Source organism: Chinchilla lanigera, unplaced genomic scaffold, assembly GCF_000276665.1.
Source record: "Chinchilla lanigera isolate Chin_1 unplaced genomic scaffold, ChiLan1.0 scaffold00009, whole genome shotgun sequence".
NCBI lineage: Eukaryota > Metazoa > Chordata > Mammalia > Rodentia > Chinchillidae > Chinchilla > Chinchilla lanigera.
Genome location: NW_004955410.1, coordinates 21,663,644 through 21,690,268, shown reverse-complemented (window position 1 = coordinate 21,690,268; position 26,625 = coordinate 21,663,644). Strand labels below are relative to the sequence as shown.

At 36.0% G+C, this 26,625-nt stretch overlaps 1 protein-coding gene and 1 long non-coding RNA gene across 5 annotated transcripts in view; one reads left to right on the top strand and one right to left on the bottom strand.

The window, feature by feature from the left end:
• The window catches only part of Hdac9 (histone deacetylase 9), an 885,718-nt gene that overhangs the window by 241,761 nt on the left and 617,332 nt on the right, over positions 1-26,625 (bottom strand). For all 3 annotated transcript variants that reach the window (XM_005377344.2, XM_013510571.1, XM_005377345.2), the window contains 2 exons: positions 19,524-19,704; positions 5,376-5,509 (listed from right to left, as the gene is read on the bottom strand). In XM_005377344.2, the coding sequence (XP_005377401.1) occupies positions 5,376-5,509; positions 19,524-19,704 (315 nt within the window). The remainder of the gene's footprint in view (positions 1-5,375; positions 5,510-19,523; positions 19,705-26,625) is intronic.
• The window catches only part of LOC102025330, a 28,021-nt gene continuing 21,102 nt past the window's right edge, over positions 19,707-26,625 (top strand). For both annotated transcript variants that reach the window (XR_259855.2, XR_001232740.1), the window contains exons 1-2: positions 19,707-19,794; positions 25,980-26,176. This is a non-coding gene — a long non-coding RNA (uncharacterized LOC102025330). The remainder of the gene's footprint in view (positions 19,795-25,979; positions 26,177-26,625) is intronic.

The following is a 26,625-nucleotide window of genomic DNA, read 5'->3' as shown; positions in this document are numbered from 1 at the left end:
AGCTACCTAATCAGGGAGCTCGTTTCTGAGGAGAACATCAAATGACCCCTCCAGATCCATCGTGCATGGCGACCAGAGAGCTGCTGGCTTTGCTTTTTGTTCCCAATGGAATCACTAAAAGAATATGAATGATTCAACCGGGGAAAAAATTAAATGGCGCTGGCAAGGAGAACTACTAACTGCCTCAACATTTTTAAAACAGTGCCACGTCATGCCAGAAAAAGTTAACCCATGTAACCACTGTAATCTCATATAATAAGGACTAATGTTTTCTCTGGCTGCTGATCAGGACTAGTCAGCAGGGCCAATTTACACTAGAGCTGACAAACCAAGGGCAATATGTTTACTAAAACATCCTAAAATCTAGTCTATTCTTAAGCAGGGAAAATATATTCAAATGAGCTCCTTAGACATCTTAATTTTATACGGTATTAAAGTTGGATGAGATCCTAGTAAATATCCTGCCTAACACTCTCAGCTACACACAAGAAAAACAAAGATCAGTGGAGTTAAATAGTTTGCCAAAAGTACACAGATAATGGCAGAAGTAAGGGGAAATCTAATGTACAATCACCTTTGAAGGAATCCATTTGGATTACCTTGCTATATGTCTAAATGAATTAATACAATGTAAGAGTTTGATTTGGAGATAGTCTACTGTTTTGAAATGAAAGAGCCATTACTATACACTTATAGTCCCAGCACTCTGGGAGGCTGAGGCAGGAGAATCACAAGTTTGAGCCCAGCATGGGCAACTTAGTAGACTTAGCAAGACCCTGTCTAAAATTTAAAAATTAAAAAAGGGCTGCAGATATAGCTCATTTTCCCAGAAACCTGAGTTTAATCCCTAGTGCTATCAAAAATCATTTTATTGTTATTTCATTAGTGCAAAATTGACTGCTCCATTGGCGGCGAGAAGTTGACTTTTTTCAGCACTACAGCAGAACTGATACTCCTTACATTTTGCACCAGGGAAATAGTAACCCCAACACACAAAGGAACCTGAATAAAGACAGCAGAGAACAAGTTATTCAATATAAGCTTTGGGGTGCCTTTTTCTTCACACTATTACGTAGAACATGACCTCTCTTTCTCAGAGGATTCCCTCCGGTACTATAAAGATTGGAGGAAATTGACTGTCTAGTTTTTCTCACTTTATTTCTTTTGTAAACCCAATCAGTAAGAATCTTCAAAACTACATCAGTATAAAACTAGTGGTTCAAAACTCCTTGGGAATTTGTAGTTATATATTTATTTGTCTGATCATTTGATCATGTTGGCTGATCTCAGCTGGTGGCAACCTACTTGAAAGTAGGAGATGTATCTTTTCTCTTCAGTGTTATAACTCTTGCTTCTAACACAGGAGTTTGCAAAATTCAAATTCTTAATGAATACCACAGAATAGATACACCGCAGTTCTCAAGATATGGTGACCAGACAAGCAATATTTGTATCACCCACACATGTTAGCAATGTAAATTCTTGGATCCCACTCCAGACCTACCAAATCAGAAACTCTAGGGTTGGAGCTCAGCAATATGTGTTACACACACACACACACACACACACACACACACACACACACACTGCAGGAGATTCCGATCTATGTTAATATTTGAGATTTTCTTCTCTGAAAGCACAAGTTGATTTCTAACTATGGGTGGCTACACAGACCTAGAGGGAAAATGGTGCCCAAAGATGGTAGACTACCACTTAGATATTGGGCAAGATTCACTGACTCAATTTGTGTGTGTGTGTGTGTGTGTGTGTGTGTGTGTGTGTATGTGTGTGTATTTATTTATTTAAAAGAAAAAAGATAAAAACAATGAAAGTGAGTTTCAAAACAGGTTAGTAGGACAGTTATAATAGTTGATACATTGCATATTGTTGTCTTCCTAGTAGTTAATCAGAGTACAAGATATTGGCATGATATTTTTTCTAAACAATATTGACACAAAACATTATTTTCAAGGAACTAAGAGAAGCTATCTCTATAATATAAAAAGATATGGTATTTTTATATAATGGACTACTACTCAACTATAAAGAATGACAAACTGCAGACTTTTATATATAAATGGATGCAATTTTAGAGCAAACTTGCATATATTTTATTCCTAGTTGATTTATATCTTTTTCTGTGAATGTTAGTAAATTCTCTGTCTCTCTCTCTCTTTTCTCTCACAATCTGTCTCTGTCTCTCTGTCAGTCTCTCTTTCTTGAAATAGCTGAGATGACTTATTTCTCACAATCAGGACAACACAGTGCGTGGGAGACAGTATAATCCCAGACACCAGGCCTGGTATTCAACTCCCTGAAGCACAATCCAGCAGAAATTATACCTGCTGTTATTCACGTGAGTTAGACAAAATGTGTGATGGAGCTACAGTTTACAATCCTGATTGCCCCCTCAGCCAATTTAGAAAGTATGGACTTGATTCTCTTTGTGCCCTTAGAATGCCTTGATAAATAATCCTCTCCCACAAGAGATGCATCCCAACTTCCTCTCTTGGAGTGAATAAGTGAACTCCACTAGGCAGACACTGTCACTGGATTACATTTCTTTAGGTGACTCAGAAACACCAACCACAAAGAAGCCCTTTAGAGTAGTCTTCCTCTCCCATCCTACCTTACTTTTCTTTTTTCTTTTTTTTTTTTCTTTTTTCTCTTCTTTTCTTTTTCCTCTCCTCTCCTCTCCTCTCCTCTCTTCTCTCCTTTTCTCTTCTTTTCTTTTGGTACCTTCAAACTATGTTAAGAAAAGTAGGTTTTGCTTGCATTACTATGGAATTTTGGATAAGGCATTTGTGTTCTATCTTTTTAAAGAGCTAATCCATTGATCTGAGCTCTCAAGTATATTTTTTGTTAATTTGGTATGTAAGTGTCTCCAGGAAGAACCCTGTTTATTTACCTGGACTGGGGCTATCCTATCTCATTTTCATCTACCTATATTCCTTCTCACATTTCACTGTACGGTTGATATCACATCAGCCAGTGCTATATAAATTGAATCGTATGGTTTGCAATAATAAAACACTAACATAAAGCAATGTCTGAGGAATGGAAAAAGAATACTGAATAGAACGGGATGATAATGGACTCTTAAATTTTACAACCAGTGTGAACTATACTACACTCCACATGTTTCTACACTCTCCCCTTTCAGAAACAGTTCTCGGGGTAGCAGAGTTTGGGAGTACCACTACCTACTAATGCATTTTAAGCCTGCAATCAGCCACTGTCCATCGGGAGTGGTTGGGAGCAGGCCACGTGCTGCAGGATATAACAAAGCCTTGAAGGTGGATGGTAAAAAGTATCGATAAAAATAAAAATAAATAACTAAGCAGGAAAATATCTACAGCAAATGCAAAGATGAGATGAGATGGGAAAGTTCACATGAATAAATGTACTTTGTCCATTAAGTTCAGTCATTCCAAACAAGTCTTCTTGTTCATCTACTTCAGGTACTCCATACAGGCTTTTGAAGAAAAGAGAATGGTTTGGCCTCCAAATTGCATCGTCAAAAATATGAAACTAGTGAAGATCACTCCAAAATTAGCCATTGAGAGTATGAAAGCCTACCGCCACATGATATGCATGCCACTGGCAAAAGATAAGTAATAGACCTTCACTTGGGAAAAGCAGAAGAAATAGATTTAGCTTATTTTCTTTCACTTTAGCGGTTTTAGGTAAAAGATGTATTTAATACAGATCTTAAAATGTGATGCATGTAAGCAGAGATTAAAATATGAAAAATGTTTGAAATGCCATCATAAACATATAATAAAACTTGTGAAACTAAGTATGCACAGAGCGTGCTGGTGTTTATATTCACAATGTCAACTGCTAATTGACTCATAGGGTATTATCAGTGATTTAATATTTAAAAATCTAGTATCCCCATAATATTGAGCACATTATTCACCTATTATTTCTTTTAAAGAGAAAATATATGAAGAAAATTATTTCTCTTTAGAAATGAACAAACTGAATAATTGGCTTTGCATCTTCAAAAATCAGTTAGTTGTTACTAACTTGCAGAGGAGGAGAGGACTCGTAACTCATTATCAGATATAAGCAAGCATACTTGATCTTTAAGAGCATTCTGTCTGCCTTGACATTTCTCTTTCAACTAAAATATTTTACAGCTATGTTGAACTTGAGCAGGAATTTTATTGACTTCATTTTTGGTTGCTAAAAATAAAGCACTACTGAGAGTTTTCAAAACTGTGCTATGAATCAATATGAAATATCTATAAACAATTATATAATCAGCACTTTTTAAAGCCTACCTTTCAATTGTTATACTGTGCAAATAATTACATGTAGTTTGCATATAACATGAAAAGTACTCACAAAATTTTGATTTTTATTTGTTAAAGTACAGTGAATTTAATATGATTTTAATGTATCAGTTTATTCACGTCATAAATATAGGCAAAATATTATCTATTTAATTTTTTTCCACAGGCAAGTGAGAACTACGTGAATTTCCACCATCACTGATCTGTATAGAAGGACAATACCCAAATAGCAAATTTTAAAATGTCAATCTGATCCAGGTGTGGTGTGCATAGCTATAATCTCAGCACTTTGGGAAACTGAGGCAGGAGGATCGCAAGCTCCAGCCCAGCCAATTTAGTGCAAACCTGTCACAATATAAAAAATAAAAAATGAAGCTCAGTATGAAGGCCCTGGGTTCAATCACCATTGCCACCACAAAAAAAAGAAAAAGTCAATCTGTAAAACTGGACCAGATGTTATAAAATTTATAATCCTAATGCCATGTCTAGAATATAGTATAAATCAACCTAAAAATCAATAAATTTTAAAATAAAACAAGGACATACATAGGGGTATGTTTATTTGAAAAATGTTTTAGAATATTACTGGAGTTTTGGTAACAATTCACACTTTCATCAGCTAAATCAAAAACTTTCTATTTGCATATTTTGCAGATTTGACAGTGGGAGTCTTTCTGAACTGCTATTCTCTTTTTTTTAACCTTTGAAAACCTAAAGAATAAGATTTTTCTAAATAAAAATGGGACTTTCGCTAGGAATATACAGAAATGAGTCTAACAATTACTCAGTACTAACACTTCATTAAATGATGGCTATTTGCAAACAAGAACACTATCACGTGTACATAATACTGCAACCAAGGACACCTGGTCAGTCCATCAACGCTGAGTCCCTACTGTGTGCCCATCCCCAGAGTCAGTTGGTGCATTCTGCACTATTTGTATCTATGAAGGATCATCAATCACAATGTTTGCACTACATGGTTAACATTTTTCTACTACTACCCAAATGAATACTGGCCTCTTTACATGATTTATTTAAGTAAGTAAAAGAGTGTGGCCAATTCAGGATTACCTCACATTTATTTAGCAGCCCAGTTTCTTGCAGCCGTGACCAGATGCTCTGTATTCGTCCAGCATGCTCGGGGTGGGTGGTGGAATTGCCACAGATGCACTGGTGTTTCAGCATCAGAGGGTCATAGGCAATTCCTTCAAGACAAAGAAAACACAGCCCAAGAGTGAAGAAGGATTCAACATACTGGTACACATGAGAAGATAATACAATTACCCAAATAGTCGTTCTTTTAAAGATAAATTTTATGAACAAACAAATCATCAATATCAGCAAATCCTCAGGGCCACATAACAGCTCATTTATCCTTTGTATCTCCATATATAGGCAACAGCATCAACCCATGTATCTCCAGATATATGAAAACATCAACCCATGGGTTCATCAGTACTCAGATTAAATCTATAAAGCAAGTAAATCTATAAAGTTGATCTATAAAGTTAAGAAGATGGTGGCCTTTTAAAAAAACTTCAGGTTTAAAAAATCATAATGCAGTCTAACCAGTACTGCAAATCATTTGTTACTGAAGTCACAAAACGAGCTGTGTTTTTAAATCCTGTGTTTATTTAATGAGTACATTTCAGCCTTACTTTACTTACTTGTAATGGACTGGAAGATTTTCCAACCCCTTCCTATTCCATTGAGCAATTCCATCAAAGTTGTGCAGAAATGTTTCTTCTTTACTTACTTGTATTTTCCTCATAATTTGTGTCACTATGTAAAAAATATGGCTAGTGTAGGACTTATTATATTGTAGGGCAGGTAAATTATTTTTTAAATGAATGTTGATTGGATTAACTTTAATAAAGATTTTGTAGGTGCCTAATGAATAAAATCTGCCCAGAGGAGTTAGCATATTTCATGTTTCAATTAGACCCTATGATAGGAAAGATTTTATAAAACTTGATAAAGCAATTAATTATTGGGGGTACATAAAGTAGGATTTTTAAAGCAACAAATTAGTTGATAATTTTAGCTCTGATTTATTTTAAAAAGATTTCCACCAATAACCCTGTTCCTAGGGGTTGGGGATGTTACTTACAAAACTGCCTGACTTAATAGATTATTTAACCAATCAAATCTTTTCCAATGATTGGTCATCAAAATAAATTTTCAGAAGGTAAAAGGATGAAGCATCCATGATAAGAAACAAAGTACCAAAAATATATTCAAGAACAGGTAAGTCCAGTGATTTATGTTGTAATGTAAGTTTAATTAAATAAATTTTATTCTCCCTTTGAATTACACTATTGTATTAGAGAAATAGCAACTTGGAAAATATTTTCCCCCGAGTATACTAAAATCATGCATTTTGAAACCATGTGGTAAAAATTATGCCTAAGGGAAAATATTATTTAAGGCCCAAATAATGTCCATTCTTAAGACTCCATGGGCTTCAGCCCCATCCTGTGGCTACCCCCTACTTTTTCCTTTTCATTCTCAGCCTTGAACTTTCTTCTGAACAGCATATTGCACACTTCTAGTTCATTTTCCCACCCAAAATCTCCACCTAGATGTCATGATTTTCAAAAAGAACCTCTTTGCTTCTGAATTCATGATCTTTAACCACACAATGTTCCTCATTTTTACAAAGTTGAGACCTGTCACAGCTCATGGCAGAAACCTTAGTGTCCTCTGGACATTCTCTCTTCTAGGAACCAAAGCAGCTCTGTCTTCCCTCCAAAGCAGATCTTGAATCACTCACTTCTTATCTCTACTGCCAAAACCATACACAATCAAGGGTCTATTATCTCTAATCTGGACTCTTGAGATAGCCTTGTAACTGGCTGACTACCACAGTAGTTACTTTTACTTAAATGCTTCAGTGACTTCAACTGATGAGACTGAAATTCTGCAAGGCTGGTATAGACAGCCCCTCCCTAGCCCTCCCTGCTTTACTTCATACTCCTCCCTCCTTTGATCTCTATAGCTCCTACAAAAGCCTATCTTCCATTCCTCAAAAGGTCAAAATCCCATCAGCCTTCATAGCTGCTTTTCCATCCAAGCTAGAAACTTTCCCTTCTTAATCTCTGTAACTCCAAGCCTCATTCAGCTAATTCCTTTTCATTTCTAAGACTCATTTTTAATGCCACTTCCTCAATGAAGCATTCCCTGAGAACTTTAGAGCTTTTCTACAATATCTTATCTCATAGCATCCCCTAAATCTCCTTCAAGGCATTGATCACAAGTGTGGCATTACTGCATAACTGTTTAGTATTTTCTTCACTACTTAGTAAGATCTACAAAAGCAGACTATAGCTGTATTGTTTATCTCCGAATGTCCAAGGTCCATAAAGCATGTCTGGAACAAAGTATAATAGGTCCTCAAAAGTATGTTTTAATGAATGAATGAGCAATAAATGAACAGATTAAACAACTAGGTCATGTATTTTTATTATACAGCCATCCCTGTGAATCTGATCAGTTGTTTTCCTTGGCCTTCTGAAGTGTGGATAGCCTTACTTCTTTAATATTCTACCCTTCATTACCTTCCAGCAGCAGGTGCCTTTAGTGTAGGCATTTATTTCATTCAGCTTCCTATTTCTACAAAGTATTTTGTACAGCATTCAAACTTTTCATTTTGTCCAAATATATAAATGAGTAGTGCAAAATGGAATTAAATGCAGGATATAACAAGGGCAGAAAAAAAGCTGGAAGGTAGACAGGAAAAATAGCATTCAAAATATAAAATGACTGAAACATGTTTTTATAATTCAGATCTATCAAGTATTTATGAGTTGCTATTATATAACAGTTTTTTAAACATATTTTCAACTATAGTTTTATACTATATAAACCAGATAATATGTTAGTAATGTGGAGACAAAATGTGTAGTATCTACCTCATTTTGAAACTATATTCTATTTATTTATTTACTTTTGGTACCAGGAATCAAACTCAAGACCTCATGCTTGCCAGGCAGGTTCTGTGCCACTCAGCTATAACCTCGGCCTTGAAAAGTATATTCTACAAAAGTGGAAATTTTAATAATTACATTGCTTAACTTTTTCTACTTTATCTCTTACTATATCTAAGCTGATTTCTGTAGTAACTTATCCTCTTTGAGCATTTTCCCCATAATCCAGTACCACACAAAAGTGTGAATAGCCTTACTTTTTTAATATTCTACCCTTCATTACCTTCCAGCAGTTTTGAAGCAAGTTATGGTACGTAGACTATTGCTAGGTATTTAGGGACTGTAATACAAAGTCCAGGAGCTCTTGGAAAGACATTTGAATTTAGGTGGAAATAAATAAAATTGGAGACTCAAACCTCCACTGACTCATCTTAATGTGAACAGGGTACTGGAAGATGAGACTTTAACTTCGCCTTCATCTCTATTCCTTTCCTCTCATGCCCCTACTCCCTCAGAATAACTCCCTCACTCTACAGGGTGAGAAATCAGCCTGCTCTTCTCTTTTGGAGTCATGTGGAATCCTACTTCTGTTTGACCCTTTATGCCCACTGGCTACCACTTACATTAGCCAATGGATCAATCTTTCTCTTGCTCATTGGGACAAGAATTAAAACTAGGATTGGGAAAAATACCCAAAGGAATCTCTTTTTTTTGTTTTCTTTGTGGTATCAAAAGCAGAACTCAGGGCCTTACATTAAGCTTTACTTCCGCCAACTAGCTAGCAGTCTAATCTAATCTAATCTAATCTAACTTTTATTTTGAGACCAGGTCTTGCTAAACTGCTCAGGCTAGGCTCCAACTTGGTGATCTTCCTACTGTTCCAGGCAGCTGAGTTAGACAGAAATATTATAGGCATCAGGCAGTGCCAGGCCCTAAAGGAGCCAATGTGGAAGACAAGATACTTTGCAAATGAAAACACATTTACTGTGGGCCAGACCTCAGGACAAAAGATTAAACAAATGCACTCACACACCTCCCTAGCGATGGACATCACGGATTGATATTCTAAATAAGTAGTGATCACCTTCAAGAGTCACTGACCCAATCCACTACAGGAAAAGCCCCTGCTCTGTATTCATGCCAGCTTGCTACGTGACTGGCTTCCCCATTTGATCCCAATTTAATCAGTTTTACCTCAACAATTACACTTGTAATCTTATTGGCTGACCATAGTTTTTGTCCCACCTCATGCCCACCTTGTGATTTCCCATTTTTCCCCACCTTGGGCCCACCTCACCTTGTGGTTTTGCTCTAAAAGATCCCTGGAAAAGTCAGGTTCCTGGGGCAACCCACTGGGGTTCTGTCCCTCTGTCTGACAGAAGCTTTCTTTCCCTCAATAAATATATTCTGCTTTTAACCTCCGTTGTTCCTAAAATCATTCTTCAACTTTAGAGAACATGAACTCTTCCCAGGTATCATTCAGGTTGGGAGGTTCTTTCCCCTATATCACTACTACACCCTTCCAGAGCACCAGTATTACAGGCAGGCACCACTGTGTCCATTCACAAAGAGTCTTTACCTTAAAAATCTTTACCTGCATTTAATCCCTAATAATGTGGTTGGTGCACACATATATACATACATCAAACCCATAGAAAAGTTAAGATAATTTTTAGATAAACTTGGACTTTGTGCTTTGTCTGGCTTTCAGTTTTATCAAATTAGATAATGAATTTGAAGCATTGTCTGTAGAGTTTTACCTTTCTATAATTATTATGTGCAGCTCAGTTGCTTTTTAGCCAATAGAATCTATTCCTGTGTACAGACTTTCACTCACTCTAGTGACCTTGTTTGGGGATTCTTCTAATCCACAAGGAAAGCTAAGAGTAGCACTGTTAGACCTAAAAGTTCTGACCCTAATTTCTAGTAACTTAACATTCAACTTTACATTGCACTTCTGGTATCTGTTTGAAACTTCACACTTTCCAGAGACATTTGCTAAGTAATACTCCTAAGGCTAAGGACCCTGACCATGGACAGGCACAGTACAAATGTACCTGTTTTCTCCCCACTGATACACATTCAGTGCAAAACTTGTACATGCTCTTGATCTCCAGTTTTACTTTATCACATTTAACATATGATTTCATAGTGAGTGGGAAAGTTATCATAGTTAAGTGACATATACTTTTAAAAACTGTATGTCAAGGGGCAATAAACTTTTGGGGCTAAGAATTCTGAGATTTCTTGAAAATGAAAATATTCAAACTATAGTTGATTGGCAAATGGCAGAATTATTAAAATGGATAGAGGAGGTGACAAGAAACCCTCTGGATCCATGGATTCCACATCTGCAGAGTGAACAAAAAATTTGGAAAGGAAACTGCATTTGAACTGAACATGTACAAACTTATCCTTATTTCCAAAATAATAAAGGTGAACAATAACTTACATTGTATTAGGTAGCATAAGTAATTAGAGATGAGTTAAATTATATAGGAAGATATGTATCGATTATATGCAAATACTGAGCTATTTTATATAAGCGACTTGAGCATCTATGAGTATTGGTATCTATGAAGGTTTGGAACCAATCCCCCTTTGATACCAAAGGATGACAATTTTAAGACAAGGATTATTTCTAAGAACCACAAAATTTTTCCTTTAGCAGATGTTATTATTGTTTCTATGCATAATTTTGATCTGTCTATATCATTTATTTTGCCTTTTTTTTCATTTCTACTGTACTCGTTACATATTATAACCTGGAACATTCATTATAATAACTTTTAATTGCTGTTGTGGTTTGTGTCTAGATGTCCCTCAAAGCTTCATGAAGTCATGGGGCTGGCTGTGATTGATTCATGGCCCAAGGCTGGGATTATGAATGTGAGTGCTACAACCACCCTAGGGTGGGTAGCCTGTATACAATATAAGGGAGGGAGGGAAAGGCTTGCTCTCTGCTGCTCCTCCCTTTTTGCTCTTGCTGCTTTTGCTGTATTGCACCACTATGAATTGTTGCCCTCTGCCATGTGTCACCCTGCTGTGGAGCCAGCCAAGTGTGGACTGAAATCTCCACAAATGGTGAGCAAAATAAATTTTTGTTTCCTTAATTTTGGGCATCAGGTATTTTGTCTCAGCAATGAGAGAAAAGTAACCAAGACAACTGTCTATCATTCCCAACAGAAACAAGGGCATTTCACACCATATCCTTGACTCTTTTGTGTTCCCAACACTCTCGCCAAGACAAGGAGACATTGTAAATGGACAGGGACAGGACTGTCCTGATAAATGTTCCCAGAGGGACACTGGGAACTGGGAAAATTAGTGTTTTCTCTTGAAACTGTTTCCCCTCTATATGGAAAGTTGACTGTTCCTTAGAATGTTGAAAAAATATATATATATATGAACAAAAGAAGACCCTGATGTCAGTACTATGCTGTTTAGTTAATAAAATCCCCTCCTTGCAAGAACTGAGTACAACATAGTGCTGTTGTCCATCCATCTACCCCTGGGCAGATGAGTTCTCTCCGGTGATTTCTCTAGCCAGCCTGCCATGGGACCTTCGGGTGATTAACGAGACCTGTACACCACACTGTGTTAATGCCTTCATAAACTCTGTCTCTTACAAACATCTGCAGGTACTTTTTTCAGTGTCTGGGAAATCTACCCCACAGCTGGGCTGTGCATGAGACAACCTGGCACACACACAACAACGAACCAAACAGTATAATTTAAAATTATATTTGAAAATTGATGTGGCAACCAAAGAAATTATGGAATATCCAGAAATGATTTTTTAAAAAATTGACAAATTGTGCGTTTTACTAGATAAAAACATTTTATGAGACTTACAATTGTGTTTGTTCATTGTTTTTCATGTAAATCATATTACTGAGTATCAGATCAGGAAAGGAAGTAGTTGGAAGAAATTCCCACCAGAGGCCGTCCAACTAGCACTCTAAGAAAATACGGTAGCGCCTACAAATTGCATTAAGTGTTGCCATTCAGCTACGGAGCCAGAAAAGAGACTGAACCAACATATAAGTTGGCAAAAAACAAAGTCAAACAGTTCTTTGCACTTTTGCTGCCAAAATAGCTGGAAAATTTTTTCTACCTTTAAAAATGAGTGCAAGCAGGAGAGAGAGACAGAACAAACACAAAAATAACAATATGCAATATAATGACGATTGTTAATTTCCTATCGTCTTGTTTTGAAATTCTCTACCATTTTTCTTGTTGTTTTTCTTTTTTTTTGGTCTTTTTTTGGTCTCTTTAAAACAAAAACAAAAACAGAACAGAACAGAACTAGGTCCTGTAACAATATACTACAGAAAATTTAAAGGAAATATTATTCATAGTATTTAGCATGGTAGGCATGATATAGGAACACAAATGAAATTTTACAAAAAAGCTTTGGCATCTTTAAAAGTCAGAAGACATTGACCTGATAAAAATAAGAACCAAAAATTAAAGGGAGAGATCAAAATAAATGAAATCAGTGCTAAAAACAAACTTGAGAAGTTCTGACAGTACAAAGGAAAAGACTAAGAGGTGAGCAGTGACACAAAATGTAGTCATCAGAGGAAAAAGTAGCTGAACAACAAAAAAATACGATTGCTTCTCAGACTAACTGAATAATAGTGCTAACTGAGGAAGCTACCCGTCAGGGGAAAGAGACCTGTGCATGAGTAACAGCAAATGCCCATCATGGAGATGATTTGTCTTTTAATATAATAGGGTATAAAAACTACACCATGACCCTTCAGGTAAAGAAACAAAAGCAGGCTGTGCCCAAAGAGTCATGTATCAGGTAGGCCTCAGATTTCTATTCTATGACAACTCTCTTAAACAAAGAACCATATTTACAGACTTTTTAGATAAAAATTTATGCTCCAATAGTTTGTGTGCATGCTATAGGACTATAATAGAATAACACTCTCAGGTATGAAAAGATACCCCTTCCCCCCAAATATATGTGTATATTATCTATATATATATGAATTACATCTAAATAATATATATAATGTTTATGTATAAATATATATAATATATGTTTTGATACATAATATATGGTCAACTTGACTTAATTCCCTAAATAAATGAGATAGTTCTTTTCATCATCATCCAGGAGAATCAGATGAGTAAATTTTAAAGACGTTTTCAGGAAAAATTTCAAACACAAATATTTGAGTACAGTAATTTTTAAAAATAGGTTACCTATAAAAATAAATTAACCACACTATTCTGATAGAGATAGTAACAAATGACTCTGGCTGGTCTTAAACATACACAAACACACACATACACAAACACACGCACATGACCATACTAGGTGTAATTAAAAGATACTGTGAATGTTTGAATTTTAAAAAGATATTATAGTAAAAGACACATCACCACTAATTCCCCCCAAAATACTCTCCCTCACTTCTAATACGCTTATTCCCCCATTCTTGCCACTTTGTGAAGAGGTTCTAGAAATCCACTGAGTGTCTTTTCGTGGCTGCCTCAGTATCTTGGAAGGCTTCAAAACACTTGCACAATTTCTGTCAAATAAAAACATTACGGTGCGTCCTCACTCACCTTGTTCACTAGATATAGCACTCTGTAATGCCTGGCTCTTTCTTACAGTAAAAATGAGCATCAAAGATAAATGTTCTGATTCTATTCAGAACATCAAGGCAGCCAGGACAGCACAACTAAAGATACTCACAAAAGAGTGCTTCCAGAAATGACTCAGAAAGTGGCCAGAATGATAAATGTGAAGGGAAGGGTAGTATTTTGAGGGGGATTGATGACAATATGTCTTTTACATATTGTCAATAATGTTAATAACTTTTAAAAAACAAACATTTACTGTGTTTTTGTCACACCCCATATATACATACGTGTGTGTGTGTATGTATATATATTCACACAAATACATGCACATACATACTTATAGATATAAACAGAGACTGGTATACAAATATACATATAACTTTTATTAAAGAGAAGCCTAAGAAAAATGAAAAGGACTGAAAATTAGTATAATCATTTAAATGGTGGTTAGGCTGAGTAATAAAATAACAAACAATTCCCTTGTAAAGTGTTTTTGATTTTCCAAATTGTCTTCCATGAGCATGTATCAATGTTTTAATTAACAAAAATATATTAACCTAAATGCTCACTTAATATATTGATGCTCTTTTTGTATAAATTTTATTCAATTCATATTTACATTCATTTCATTCAGTTGCTCAAATGATTTTTATATTTATATATATTTTATACAAATATGTATGTTCTTTATATAAAAATCTATATATTTGCATTGTATAAAAGTATTTTTGTGATATATGTGTGCATTCCATATTCCAGTCCTATACTTAAGTGTTAGGATTTGAAAGAACAGAAAAGTTTCTTGCTTCATAGATTAGTCATTGGAACACAATCACTCAATTAAACAAATAATTAAAATTTTTAGCAGGAGGACTCAGTCTAAGGGATCATAATAGATTTAGTGCAGCTGGGCATGGTGGCTCATGCCTGTAATACCAGCACTTGTGAGGCTGAGGCAGGAGGATCATTGTGAGTTCAAGGTCAGCCTAGGCCACAAGGGAGCTGAAGGCCCGCCTGAACTGCATATCGAGACCCTGTCTTAAAAAAGACAAAAAAAAAGATTTAGTGCAGATTTACCTGGAAGAAAATAACATTTAAACTAAAACCTGAAAATATAATCAATTAGCTGGAGTTAACCTTGATTTAGGAAAAATCTTTCATTTTGAAGAAATGGAGAAACAGGTTAACATTGATGTTCTCACACTGAAATATTCAAACATATTTCATTTTATATCATCATGGGTTAGTCACTCATTAAATATCAATTTTTAAATATTTTAATTAAATTAGGTTAATTTTTAGCACTATAATTCTATTTCAGACTGATTAAAAGATAATCTTATAACAAAGATAATGTTAAAAGATAATATCATTTTTAAAAGATGTTATAAAGAAAAAATTTATATACATAGATTATGTAGAGTAACCTAGCACTGAGAGAAATAATATTTACACTAGGGGATAGGGATGATTTCCAAGCCAATCAAATTTATTAACATTAATTTTTTGTTTTGATATCATTTTGGCATAAATTAGAACAAACTCGATGTCATCATCTACTGAATGTTCTCTCTCTCTCTTTTTCTTTTTTGAGACAGGTTCTCACTATGTATTTCAAGGTGGACTGGCCTCGTTACATAACCCAGCCTGGCCTGGAACTTGCTGCAATCCCCCCTGCCTCAGCCTCCAGAGTGCTGGGATTACAGGTGTTCACTACCGTGCCTGGCCCTGGATATTCTCTTTTGAACCATGACCAAATCTTATTTTTATCAGTGACAGCTAAGGAGAAGAGATGGCTTTGACAGAGAAAATACACTGCCATTCCTTAATTATCAATACCTCACATAAACACAATTCCATATCTTCAAATATGATTACTATTATTACTCTAGAGATTTTTTTTTCTAGGAAGGATCTCACTAAATCACTAAGTTGCCCAGGTTGGGCTTGAATTTATGATTTCCCTACCTCAGCCTTTCAAAGTTCTGGGATTATAAGTATGCACCACAATATAATTTTTTAAAAGCAAACTTAAAGTGGAATGATTACATATATTTAAAACTTACAAAAAATCCATTTGAGAACGTGGCAACCTGGCTCAACCCCACACACTGCAGCAGCCCCAGGAACTCATGTTCTGCTCCAAGTAGAACAATCTTATCCAGGCTGCCTGTGGCCACCAGCAATGGCTATGCTTTTTGCTCTGGTTTTGGGTCCATTTAGGTCCTCATATGAAATGGATTGGAGACTTCATTTTTCAACAGCTAACTAAACTCAGGCATTTTCTCCCTGGAATATTATTTTGTTCTTCACAAAAAGCGGCTATGTGGTAAATCCAGTTAGCTGGTCAGGATCCTTGTGGATGGTAGAAGTTTGAATATCATACCTCAAAAATTATGTGAGTTTAGTGGTAAACCACTTTTCAGTTGTACCATAAATTATATTACTCTTACAGAATGGACTTAAGCCAATTGTGCAGCTATAAGGTGCTTGTTTCCTCTTTCTTACCTTTCAGTAGATCAGCTGGTATGTGAGAGTATTTGGCATTTCTTTTGGAAAAAAATATTCCCCAACAACATACTTGAATGTTAGTTTTAATTTTTTAATTCATGAATAATAAATAGCTATTTAAAAATGAAATGAAACGAGTTTAATGCTTACAAATGTATATTTTTAGACATATTAGAAATGAAAGTCTTTGGTGTTCAGATATGATACCAAGATGAGTAAAAACACTAAAGCGAAGTTTAAGATTATGCAGACTATAACTGTGTGTAGTTTATACAGGAAGGTGAAATTGTATTTAGACCACAGCAGTAAGTGGAGGAGCAAAGTGAAGACAGTACATATGCTTACTTTGGATTTAAAGAAATACCAAATGACCATTACTAAATGTGTATGTGTCTGTGTAGTATGTCTGTATGTGTGTGTGTATATGTATATATATTCATATAATTTACATGCTTTAAATATTTTTTCAAAAAGTCATCATGCCCTTTTCCTATTAGAATTGAGGTGTGAGAACACAGTATTTTTCTATAAGTTCCAAGACAATACGAAGATTTTTCTTTACTCACATATATATAACATAGACCACTGAGTCATTCTTTAGCAGAATAACAACTAGAAGGTAATTTTCACTTCCAGTACATTCAAAACTAGTCAATTCACAAGGTTCATCATGTAATTTATATTTATTGATTTAGCTAAAACTCATTGAATGACTATTAAGTACAAAATCTGTATTTTAAAAAATATAATCTCCCATTCGGACAAGAAATTGCTTCGTCAGACCCATTAAACTTAAAGAAAGCCATAAGCTCACCTTCCCATTTGTTGGGAAGGAAAACAGTATGTGCTCTGTAAAACATTAACATGGGGGCTGGGGATTTAGCTCAGAGGCAAAGCGCCTGCCTGGCAAGTGGAAGGTCGTGAGTTCGGTTCCCGGTACCGGAGAAAAACCAAAAAAAAAAAAACACTAATATGATGACATGAGGAAGAAATTAATTATCTGAAAGGACCCTGCCTTTAGTTTGAATGATCAGATTGAGGTTATGATTATATAATGTTTATGTGAGTAGGTTTACAGACTACCCTTTCTCCTGGACGATTCTTTTCCTTCTTCTTTTGGTACTGAGGATTGAACCCAGGGCTTTCCAGGCCTTTTTTATTTTTTTTAATTTTAAAACAGGGTCCCATTAAGTTGCTATGTGGTCCTGTCAAGGCTCAAACATGCCTCCTTCTGCAGTATTATAAGAGTGGGCCCCTATGCCTGGCTCACCTGATTTTTCTAGGTCCTACACACCCTATCTACCTGGAAACATGGTTTTCCTCCAAATGATATCACCTACCTAATACTCTGAGATCTTGTTTCATTCACAACAAAAGCCTTGCAAAAAATGGAGGAAACTAAATTATGCCACAAAGCAGCTGTCCCTCCAAACTTAGGAAGGAAACCCTATCTATAGAATTACAAAAATAGTTAATATGGCATATTACAAAAATAGTACATATGGCAACATTAACACAAAACTTTAGAGTTAAGCACAATTTTAATTAGGGAATTTATTTTACTCATTGGAAAGGCATTATTATAGGATGGTTGTTAGTCTCTGCTCTCTAAACTATTATAGCAGAATAAAAGACAATTTTACAGAAAAAAAGGATTGAGTTTTTTAAAAATTTTTGTTGTTTTGTGCCAGAAATCGAACTCAGTACCTTGTGTTTACCAGGCAGGTACTGTGCCACTGAACTAAATCTCTAGCCCTTAGAAGTATGTAAGTTTTAAAGCTGCTGCTGCTTTTACATATCTATATGTGTATAGATATAGATATAGATATAGATATACATACTTCCCTTTATCATGTATCTGGCTTTGAACACGAACTTGGTAAACACCCAAGGCCAGCACCAGGCACAACGAATCCCAAAGGCTTCCATTGACACTAGGCCATAGCGTTGGATAGTCAAAAATATCAGGCAGGGTTGGTATGCTTCAGAAGTAGAACGGGAGACACTAGCTAATGTGGTAGAGAAATGTGCCCAGCCTGTATCTCTTAGTAGGGAATGCTGACTTATGGTATAACACATGATAAAAAAGTAGCTCTGATGCACACTTATTAAAGGTGCCTATCACAGTTAAATAACTTGGGCACTGCGTTCAGTGACTTTTAAATAAAACATAATATCAAAGCCTGGGGACGTAATTCCCGAAAAGTTATTTTAATTTTTCCATGCACAAAGGCTTGAGCAAGTTCAGAGAAGCCACAAAAGCAAGCTCTGCATCCTGAAAATTGATTAAAACATAAATCAGATAACCTGTAAGAGCCTTTGGGGAAGGTACACATGAATTCTCCCCTTGTTGCATCTAGGTTATGTGTCTCTTAGGGCTACTATATCTTCCATTTGATCAGCCGCAGTCTCAGAGCAAAGAACTAGAACGAGGTAGGGCGGACAAACAGGAATAATTATCCCCATATCTTTTCAGCACAGCACCTTTGTGAAGGGTATAGCACGCGTGCACACACACGCTTATTTTTTTATTTTTTGGCATGTGTTCCACACTTGACCTTCCTCTGGCCTTAGAAGTATTTGGTATGTTTTCCTCAGTAGCCAGGTTCTAAGGTATCAAACACAGCTGTAGGTAATGGAAGGGACTGGGCAAAAAGGCCACCCACAAGTGCCATAATAAATGGAACGGAAACCAATATAGTACAGAGAATCAGCAAGGTTTGCCTTGGTACTATTCACTCCCCTGAGCCATCTGTGTGGGAAGGCAGAAAAAAAAAACATTGAAAATAAACAAGAAAACAAACTGAGGAAAGGACACTGGTCAGAATCAAATGAAGAAGCCAAGCAGCATAATTCGCCTAGTGGCCAAGCTCCTAGAAGGCGAGAGGTCGAAGAACACTGCTAAAGAATGTTGTCGGGATTTTTATCTCTGGAAGGGACGCATGCACCTGTTGATGTATTTTCCAGGCCCTTGGATGATAACAATTTATGAGGTTATTAAATACTAAGCCCAAGATTTATCAGATGTGCTTTTCGTCTGGGGCCCCATAACATTCGGGTTCCATTGGGTGAAAATAGAGCGTTCTGCTAGCGGAGTTATTCAGAGCATTTAAATCGGCTAATCCTACAAGAACGGTGCATTTAGCCTGCCTATTAGGGAGTCTTCAGGGATTCCTACCAGTCGCGGAGCCCGGCTGGAGGGGGCGGTCCGGCGGTGGGTGGGGCAAGATGGCGGCCGCAGGGGAGGAGTGCGTCCGCGAGAGCAGCCGGGGCTTCTCCAGTCCGTCCGTGCCCGCCGCGGCCGGCGGGGCGGGGCGCGCCGAGGGCGCACGCGCGTGCGCGGGCTCCCGGAAGGGCTGCTGCCGAGAGAAGAGCACAGCGGAGAGAAACGTGAGACACACCTCGGGGGAGACGCCGAGAGCGACATGTCAACAAACACAGTTCATCAGGTCAGAGACATAATAAACGGTGTGAAGGAAAAAGGGAAGGAAAAACAGAGAAAGGGAGAGAAAAAAACAAGATCCAGTCAATAAATCCATTCAACAGATGTTTTCCCGCCGACGGCCAGGACCTGTCTGCCTGGCTGAGGCGAGGCGATGGCAGGGCGCCTGTCAGTTTGAACTGATGGAAACAAACAGACCTTTAACCTCAGGAGTAACGTGGCGCTCTCCTTCCCTCCCTCAGCCCCGCGTCTGGAACCGCCGGTGGCGCTCGATCCTGAAAGCTGTCTGGAGTTTACTTCAGGAAGACTGTTAATAAAATTCACGGACACTTCTAAGAATGACCAGTGTAATAGTTATATTCTGAGGACTTTTCAGTTTTCAAATAACGGTGTATACCTATGATTTTTTTTTTTTTTATGGTTTTCAGGGTGTACCCTGACTAGTATATACAATTATTAGTTTCTTTTATAGAATGTTAGGTAAATTCTCAGTGATTTAACAGTGTTAACTATTCTCCACACTTCAAAAGTTATTAAATCAAAGGACCAAAGTTTAGAAGCTTCTGGAATATTCACTTAGTTCATTCCGTTATCTCCAAGAAAGACACTCTCAAAAACAGTTAATTCAAGCGTCAAAACTACTGATGAATATTTCACTTCTTATCAACATTAGGCCATGAACAGATTCTATACTTTTTTTTAAATATATCTTTTTTACTGAACATGGAAAATACTTAAGAATGACACAAATTATGACCATAAATTGCCACAGATAAGAAAATTGATAGTCCAAACGGTTAACAGTTTTAAAAATATAATTCTTAATTCTTCTCACTTAAAAGATGTGTGTGCTCTTCTGCTTTGATCTACCTGGCTAGCATTTCCTCTTTCAAGACAATGTAAAACTCTCCTTGGAAAATTTTGCTGTAGTTTTCCTGTTAAATTAGTGCCTCCTTAGCACCCAGCATATGTTTTTGCATTTTTAGCACAAGGCGAATCCAAAGTATATGAACCACTCTTTTAAAAAGTTCAGCAAACCACCTATGTAATACAAGTGTACTTTATGCAAAGTAGTTTGTGGTTTTCTGTATATGACAGGAATTAATGGTATATATAAATACGTGAGTTCTGGTGGTCAATAAATATAACAATTTAAATGATTATACAATATAGGCAGAGGTCTCTCAATTTAGAAAAAAATTAATCATTTAATATAACTTTAAAATAGGTTATAATTAACGTATGTGTTGTTACTTCGGTTTTGCTGTGCAGAATAATCATTTGTTGTGCCCTCAGACTGTAGGCATTTGCTTTGATAATTAGGATGGTTTGGTCAGTGATACAGTTTTACTTATAATAGGCTTAACACCTTACCAAGAGACTAACTCTCTTGTTTTCTCGAGTGTTCAGTGACCAGAGAATAAGCCTTCAACCGACCTACCCCCTGTGAAACTTATAGAGAATACAAATAAATAATTATGACTTGAGGGGTTTCAGGAAAAGGAAACTTTTCTACATCTGATCTAAACTGCATGGGGGCATATTTGCCCGAATGTTTGTAATATCCATCTTTTCTCATTCTTCTTTCTGTAATCTCTTTAACCTTTATCTAATACAATGCAAAAGGCTAATTGAGTACCTTTCTAATACCAACTAGCTTTATTACTTGCTACAAGAATTCCCCTCCTGAAGCCCTACTGTAAGCCAAAGATCTCTCTCTCTCTCTCTCTCTCTCTCTCTCTCTCACACACACACACACACACACACACACACACACACACACAATTAAAGTCATTCAGGCCCTCATTGACTCTCATTTTTAGCTTTAAATGAGGTTAATTTGCTAGGCTCGAGTCCATGTACTATCACCTGTACGCAAATGTCATCCCTCAAGTTGCCTTATGACTTTCATGGGTCTTGGGTACTTCTACCTTCTTGGTCCCTTGCTCAAAAAAAAAATTAAATATTAAAAATTATATTTTATGCCTACATTGGATTTAATAATATATTTTATTATTAATTTCATTTTTCATTTTTTAATTTCATTGATTAGGAAATTAAAACTGAAAATATTTTGTGGGTCCCTAAAAGCATCATTGGCTTAGGATACCATGTCCATTATGTGTAACAGATAAGCTTACTCTGATCAGTCTAGCTTCCACCAGCCCATTCTTTCTGTACTCCCTTCTAGGGGCCAGACAAAACAACTGCCAAAGAACAGCATCTTGAAATGAGGGTTGGAGCCAGAGACAGTGAAGGAAAAGTTCCAGTGATTTGAGGGATTTTTAAAATACTTTTATGTGGTTTCCAAGTTTCCTGCCTATCATATCTATTAAAACTTTAATTAAGAAAAATGGTAAATGTTTAAACTAAATAGTCAAATCTTTCAAACACTTCATTAGAACAGATTCATAATCACTGGTGCTACAAGAAGACACGAGTCAAATATTTTTAAACCATCTTTTAAATAGAACTAAAGAAGAGAGAAAAACTTGTTCACTTCAAAAATAGTTGACTGGAATCATGTACTTTTAAAATTAAGGACCCTCCTCCCCATACTGGAGATTGAACCTAGGAGCTCCACATGGAGCTACATCATAGCTCCTTTAAAAAAATTGGAAAAAGATATTGCTACATTGCCCAGCTAGGCTCAAACTTGAGATCCTCCTGCCGCAGCCTGTCAGAGTACTGGAATTACAGGCGTGCTCCACTATGCCTGGCAAGTGTGGCTTTTAATGAAGAGGGAGAGTTGTAAGAATCCAGGAACTATGTATTATTACAGTGCATATTCATCACTATGATATTAGAGAATGCTAGGACACTTGTATTTCAGAAGGGTATCTTCAATAATAAAATGTACCTTTCCTAAAATTGAAAAATGAGATTACATATTTTTCTATTATGACTGAAACAGGCTGAATTGTTTCATTAAATATTTTTTTCCTATCAGCAACTTTTAATAAGAGAATTTCATTTAGGGTTTTTTTGTACATCTAAGAACATGTTTTTTCCTTGTATTGTCAGAAACTTAAATGTCAAATGTCAAACAGTTTAGAACCTTTAGCTATTAAGACTTTTATGTCTACCCTAATTTACATGTCTTTTACTAAGTACCATTGGAAAATGTGTCATGCCTCTAGGTAAATAATAAGCATGGCACCCTCATAACACTTTTGATTAAAATATCTTTTAAATATACTAATTGAGTCTGTTTCATATTTTTTTTTTCAGTTGACTTAATTGGGGACTTGATTTTGATTGATTATTGTGTTACTCTCAGTTTACTGAGATGCATAAAACAAATTTTCCTCATGTAGTGGCCCACTGTGCCTCAATATCATTTGTCCCCCCACCCCACTTGGCAAAGCTAATAAGTTATTTTCACAGAAGTGTTACTATGGACCTACTTTATGAAATCCTTAGAACTACCTACTAAGTATCAATGCCATAGTGGTCCCTGTCTTTCTAAATTATGGATAATTGGTTCTGCCACCTATTTAAAAATGGACACAAATAGCTATTACAGATCTTTATATTATAAGCACAACATTCTGGTTTATGATGAAAGATTTATTTGGAGGTACTTTGCTATGGAGATTATGAAATTTTAAATCCTTGCATTAGGAAGATTTCAAGTTTCTATTTTTTTTTTAATAAGAGTGATTTTCAATTTCTTTCTGTTGTGGTGTCTTCTTGTTATAGCTCAGAAAGTTATTTTATGGCTTCCAGGTTTTTACTTTGTTCTGAGTGGTTTTGTTCATTTCCAGACACGTGGGTGGTTACTCGTGGGCTATAATCAATATCATGCAACTCTGATGAGAGCAAATAATAGAAATCATGTTTAAACTTTGAAATAATCAGAATTGTTTGAGGTTTCATAAAATACAAGACTTAAAAGAAAAAAGATCATGGAACAGTAATTACCAAAAAATCGAGGTTTCAATCTTAAATTCTATTTCTGGAGTGATTTCTTTCAAGACTATGCCCCTCCTTGTTTGGTGTTGAGTAAATTGAATTTATTTTTGCTTCATAGTGCTTTGATTTTCAGAATTATTGCTTTTGCAAAAAAGTTAGAATTATAAATATCCCTAGCATTTATCTTGTAAGATGCCAGGGGCATTTACATATTTAAAGTGTCTCTATTATTCAGGATGAGTGTAGAAATCTTGGTTAATTTTAGACTTCATGAAACTACACATGCATGTTAATAATTTAAGAGTAACTATTAAATAAATAGAAATAATATGCATAAGTCTAAGGTAGACAGAAAAAAAATTCAAAAACCAATCCAAGAAACAGTCTGAAAATAAATGGAGAAAAATGAAGAGTTCAAAAATGCCTACAAATATAAATCACAAAGTGAGTTGCTAGAAACAAATCTTCATATATCAGTAAACACAGTTAATATGAATGTACTCAACTTGCCAGCTAAAAGACTGAGGCAGCCAAATCCCTCTGGCAGAGCTATGCTAAATGTAAAGGTTCTATGAAGACATATAAAGCAAAGAGTAACATAATACAAGAAGCAAAATCCTTGTACAGCCATATGATAAAAAAACCAAATAGATGTTAGGACAAAAATAATCAGAAACCATACAAAGGGCTCTATAAAACAATACACATTTTCATTGAAAAGGGAAAAGTCCAAACTTGTAGGTGCCTAAAAACGTGGATTCAAAATATAAAAGCAAAATGTGGTATAACCATGAGAAAAACCTGAAAAATCCATATCATGGAAAGGCTATATAACAAATTCATTATAATAACTATTAAATTTATGAAAGATTTGAATAGCCTACTTCACTACATTGAAGATATATTGAATTGTCAGCCTATAGCCATCCTTTTCAAGCACATGAATAATGACAAAATTGACTACTACTATAAAACAAGAGTCAACAAACTAGAGAATTAGTATCTTTTACAAAGACAGGAAAATTTTACACATGCTATATTATGGAGAGACCTTGAGACATTAAATTAATTGAGAGAAAACTAAAAATAAACAGGAGCAAAAAATCTGACCAATATTAGACACAGAAAATGCCTAGTGAATGGAATATTACAGTGATCCAGGAAATATAATCAAGTAATCAAGAAAATGCACATTAAAAATCATGACATACTGCTTTTTTCCTCATCAAAGTGGTCAGAAGTTTAAAGAATAAAGTCAAGCATTACTGAAAATATCACGAAAAACTCAGACTGCTTTTAAGTGAATAAACTATTATAAACAATTTAAAGAACAATTTACTAACATTTAGTAAAAATGAAGATGGCCAGTAAACTATAGGAAAAATTGTGAGTAAAAGCAGCAAGGAAAAGATAATACATAAAACAGTTACTTAAATTATTCAAGTTAATATTATATTAACTACAAGTGACACTATAAATAAACCTGAATAAAAATAATGCAATTGTTAAAAAAAGAATATAGCAAATTCAGAAGAGAATAGGCAGGACATGCAACTTAAGGGATACATACATAAAACGTCACTTGTATCTGTAATTTTTGTACATAAATTTTATTTTTATACATAAAACGTCACTTGTATCTGTAATTTAATTTCTTAAACTGGATGTTATGACTGTTCATTATAATCTTTATCATATATGAATACATTTTATATTTTAATAAACTTTGAATATTCACTAATTAAGAAGAGATGGGAAAATGACTAAATAGAAGTATACAGTACTCATCCACCTCTGAAAAGAACCAAAGCAAAAGTTTACAGCTGCATGTTGAGGTGAGTGATTGTGTACATTGGCTTTTCCTCACCATGACAAAATCCCTGACATAAACAACCTATAGGCAGAAAGGTTATTTTGGCTCTTGGTTTCCAAGGTTCTGTGGTCAGCTGGCTCAATAGCTTTTAGGGCTGTAGCAAGGTGGAAACATCACAGCAGAAGGGCATGGTGGAGGGAAGCTGTTTACCTGATGGCAGCCAGAGAACCAAAAGAATGAGATAGCCCAAGAGGAAAAGGCTGAAGACCAGGCGTAGTCTCCCAAAGTCACACGCTCTTGGTCCAATCCCTTCAACTATGCCCCACATCCGGTTTCCATCACTTACCAGTTATGCCATCAAAATCTGATACCATTAGTAGTTTAAGCATGGATGAAGTTAGAACCTTCATAATACAACCCCTTACCCAAAGCCCATCAGCTACCAAGTTTTTTTTTTTTTTTAGCGCAATGAGTCTTCTAGGGGACATATCATATACAAACCATAAAAGTGATTGTCGAAGAACACTGGAATCAACAGGAGAAAAGTTAAACTTCATAACATCCAGAGACCTGGGACAACAGCATAGTAAGAGAAACAAAATACCCCAGTACCTGCTGCTATAGCTGAAGGAGAAGGAATCTCCCCTCTGCAGGAGTAAAGGTAAGAAGGTTCCACTCCCCTCAGCCATCCACAGGGACATGCTGGAGTGGTTTTGAACAGTGCCATAGCTCTGACTGTGACCTTCCCACAGGGCATACAGACTAAACAGTCTGGAAAGAAACTGCCCAGTGCTGGCCACGTTCTTTCCTCCATTGATCTCAGGAATACCAGTTGAGAGGAATTTTGCCTGAATCCATCCATGACCCATTTCAGCTCCATCGCTGGTAGACAAGACAGCTGGAAAACTCTAGGGGAGAAAAGCTGCAACCATAGCCCTGTACTCATGTGCACATACTCTGGGGGGTGGGGAGGATGCTGAGGTTCCACTTCCAGATGGGCAGAACCACAACAGCATCAAAGAGGAGTATTATAAATCCTGCTTCCACTCCCCCTGTGCAGGTTCCAACACTTGTCACCCTGCACTCTGTTCACACACAGAGTGGGAGCTA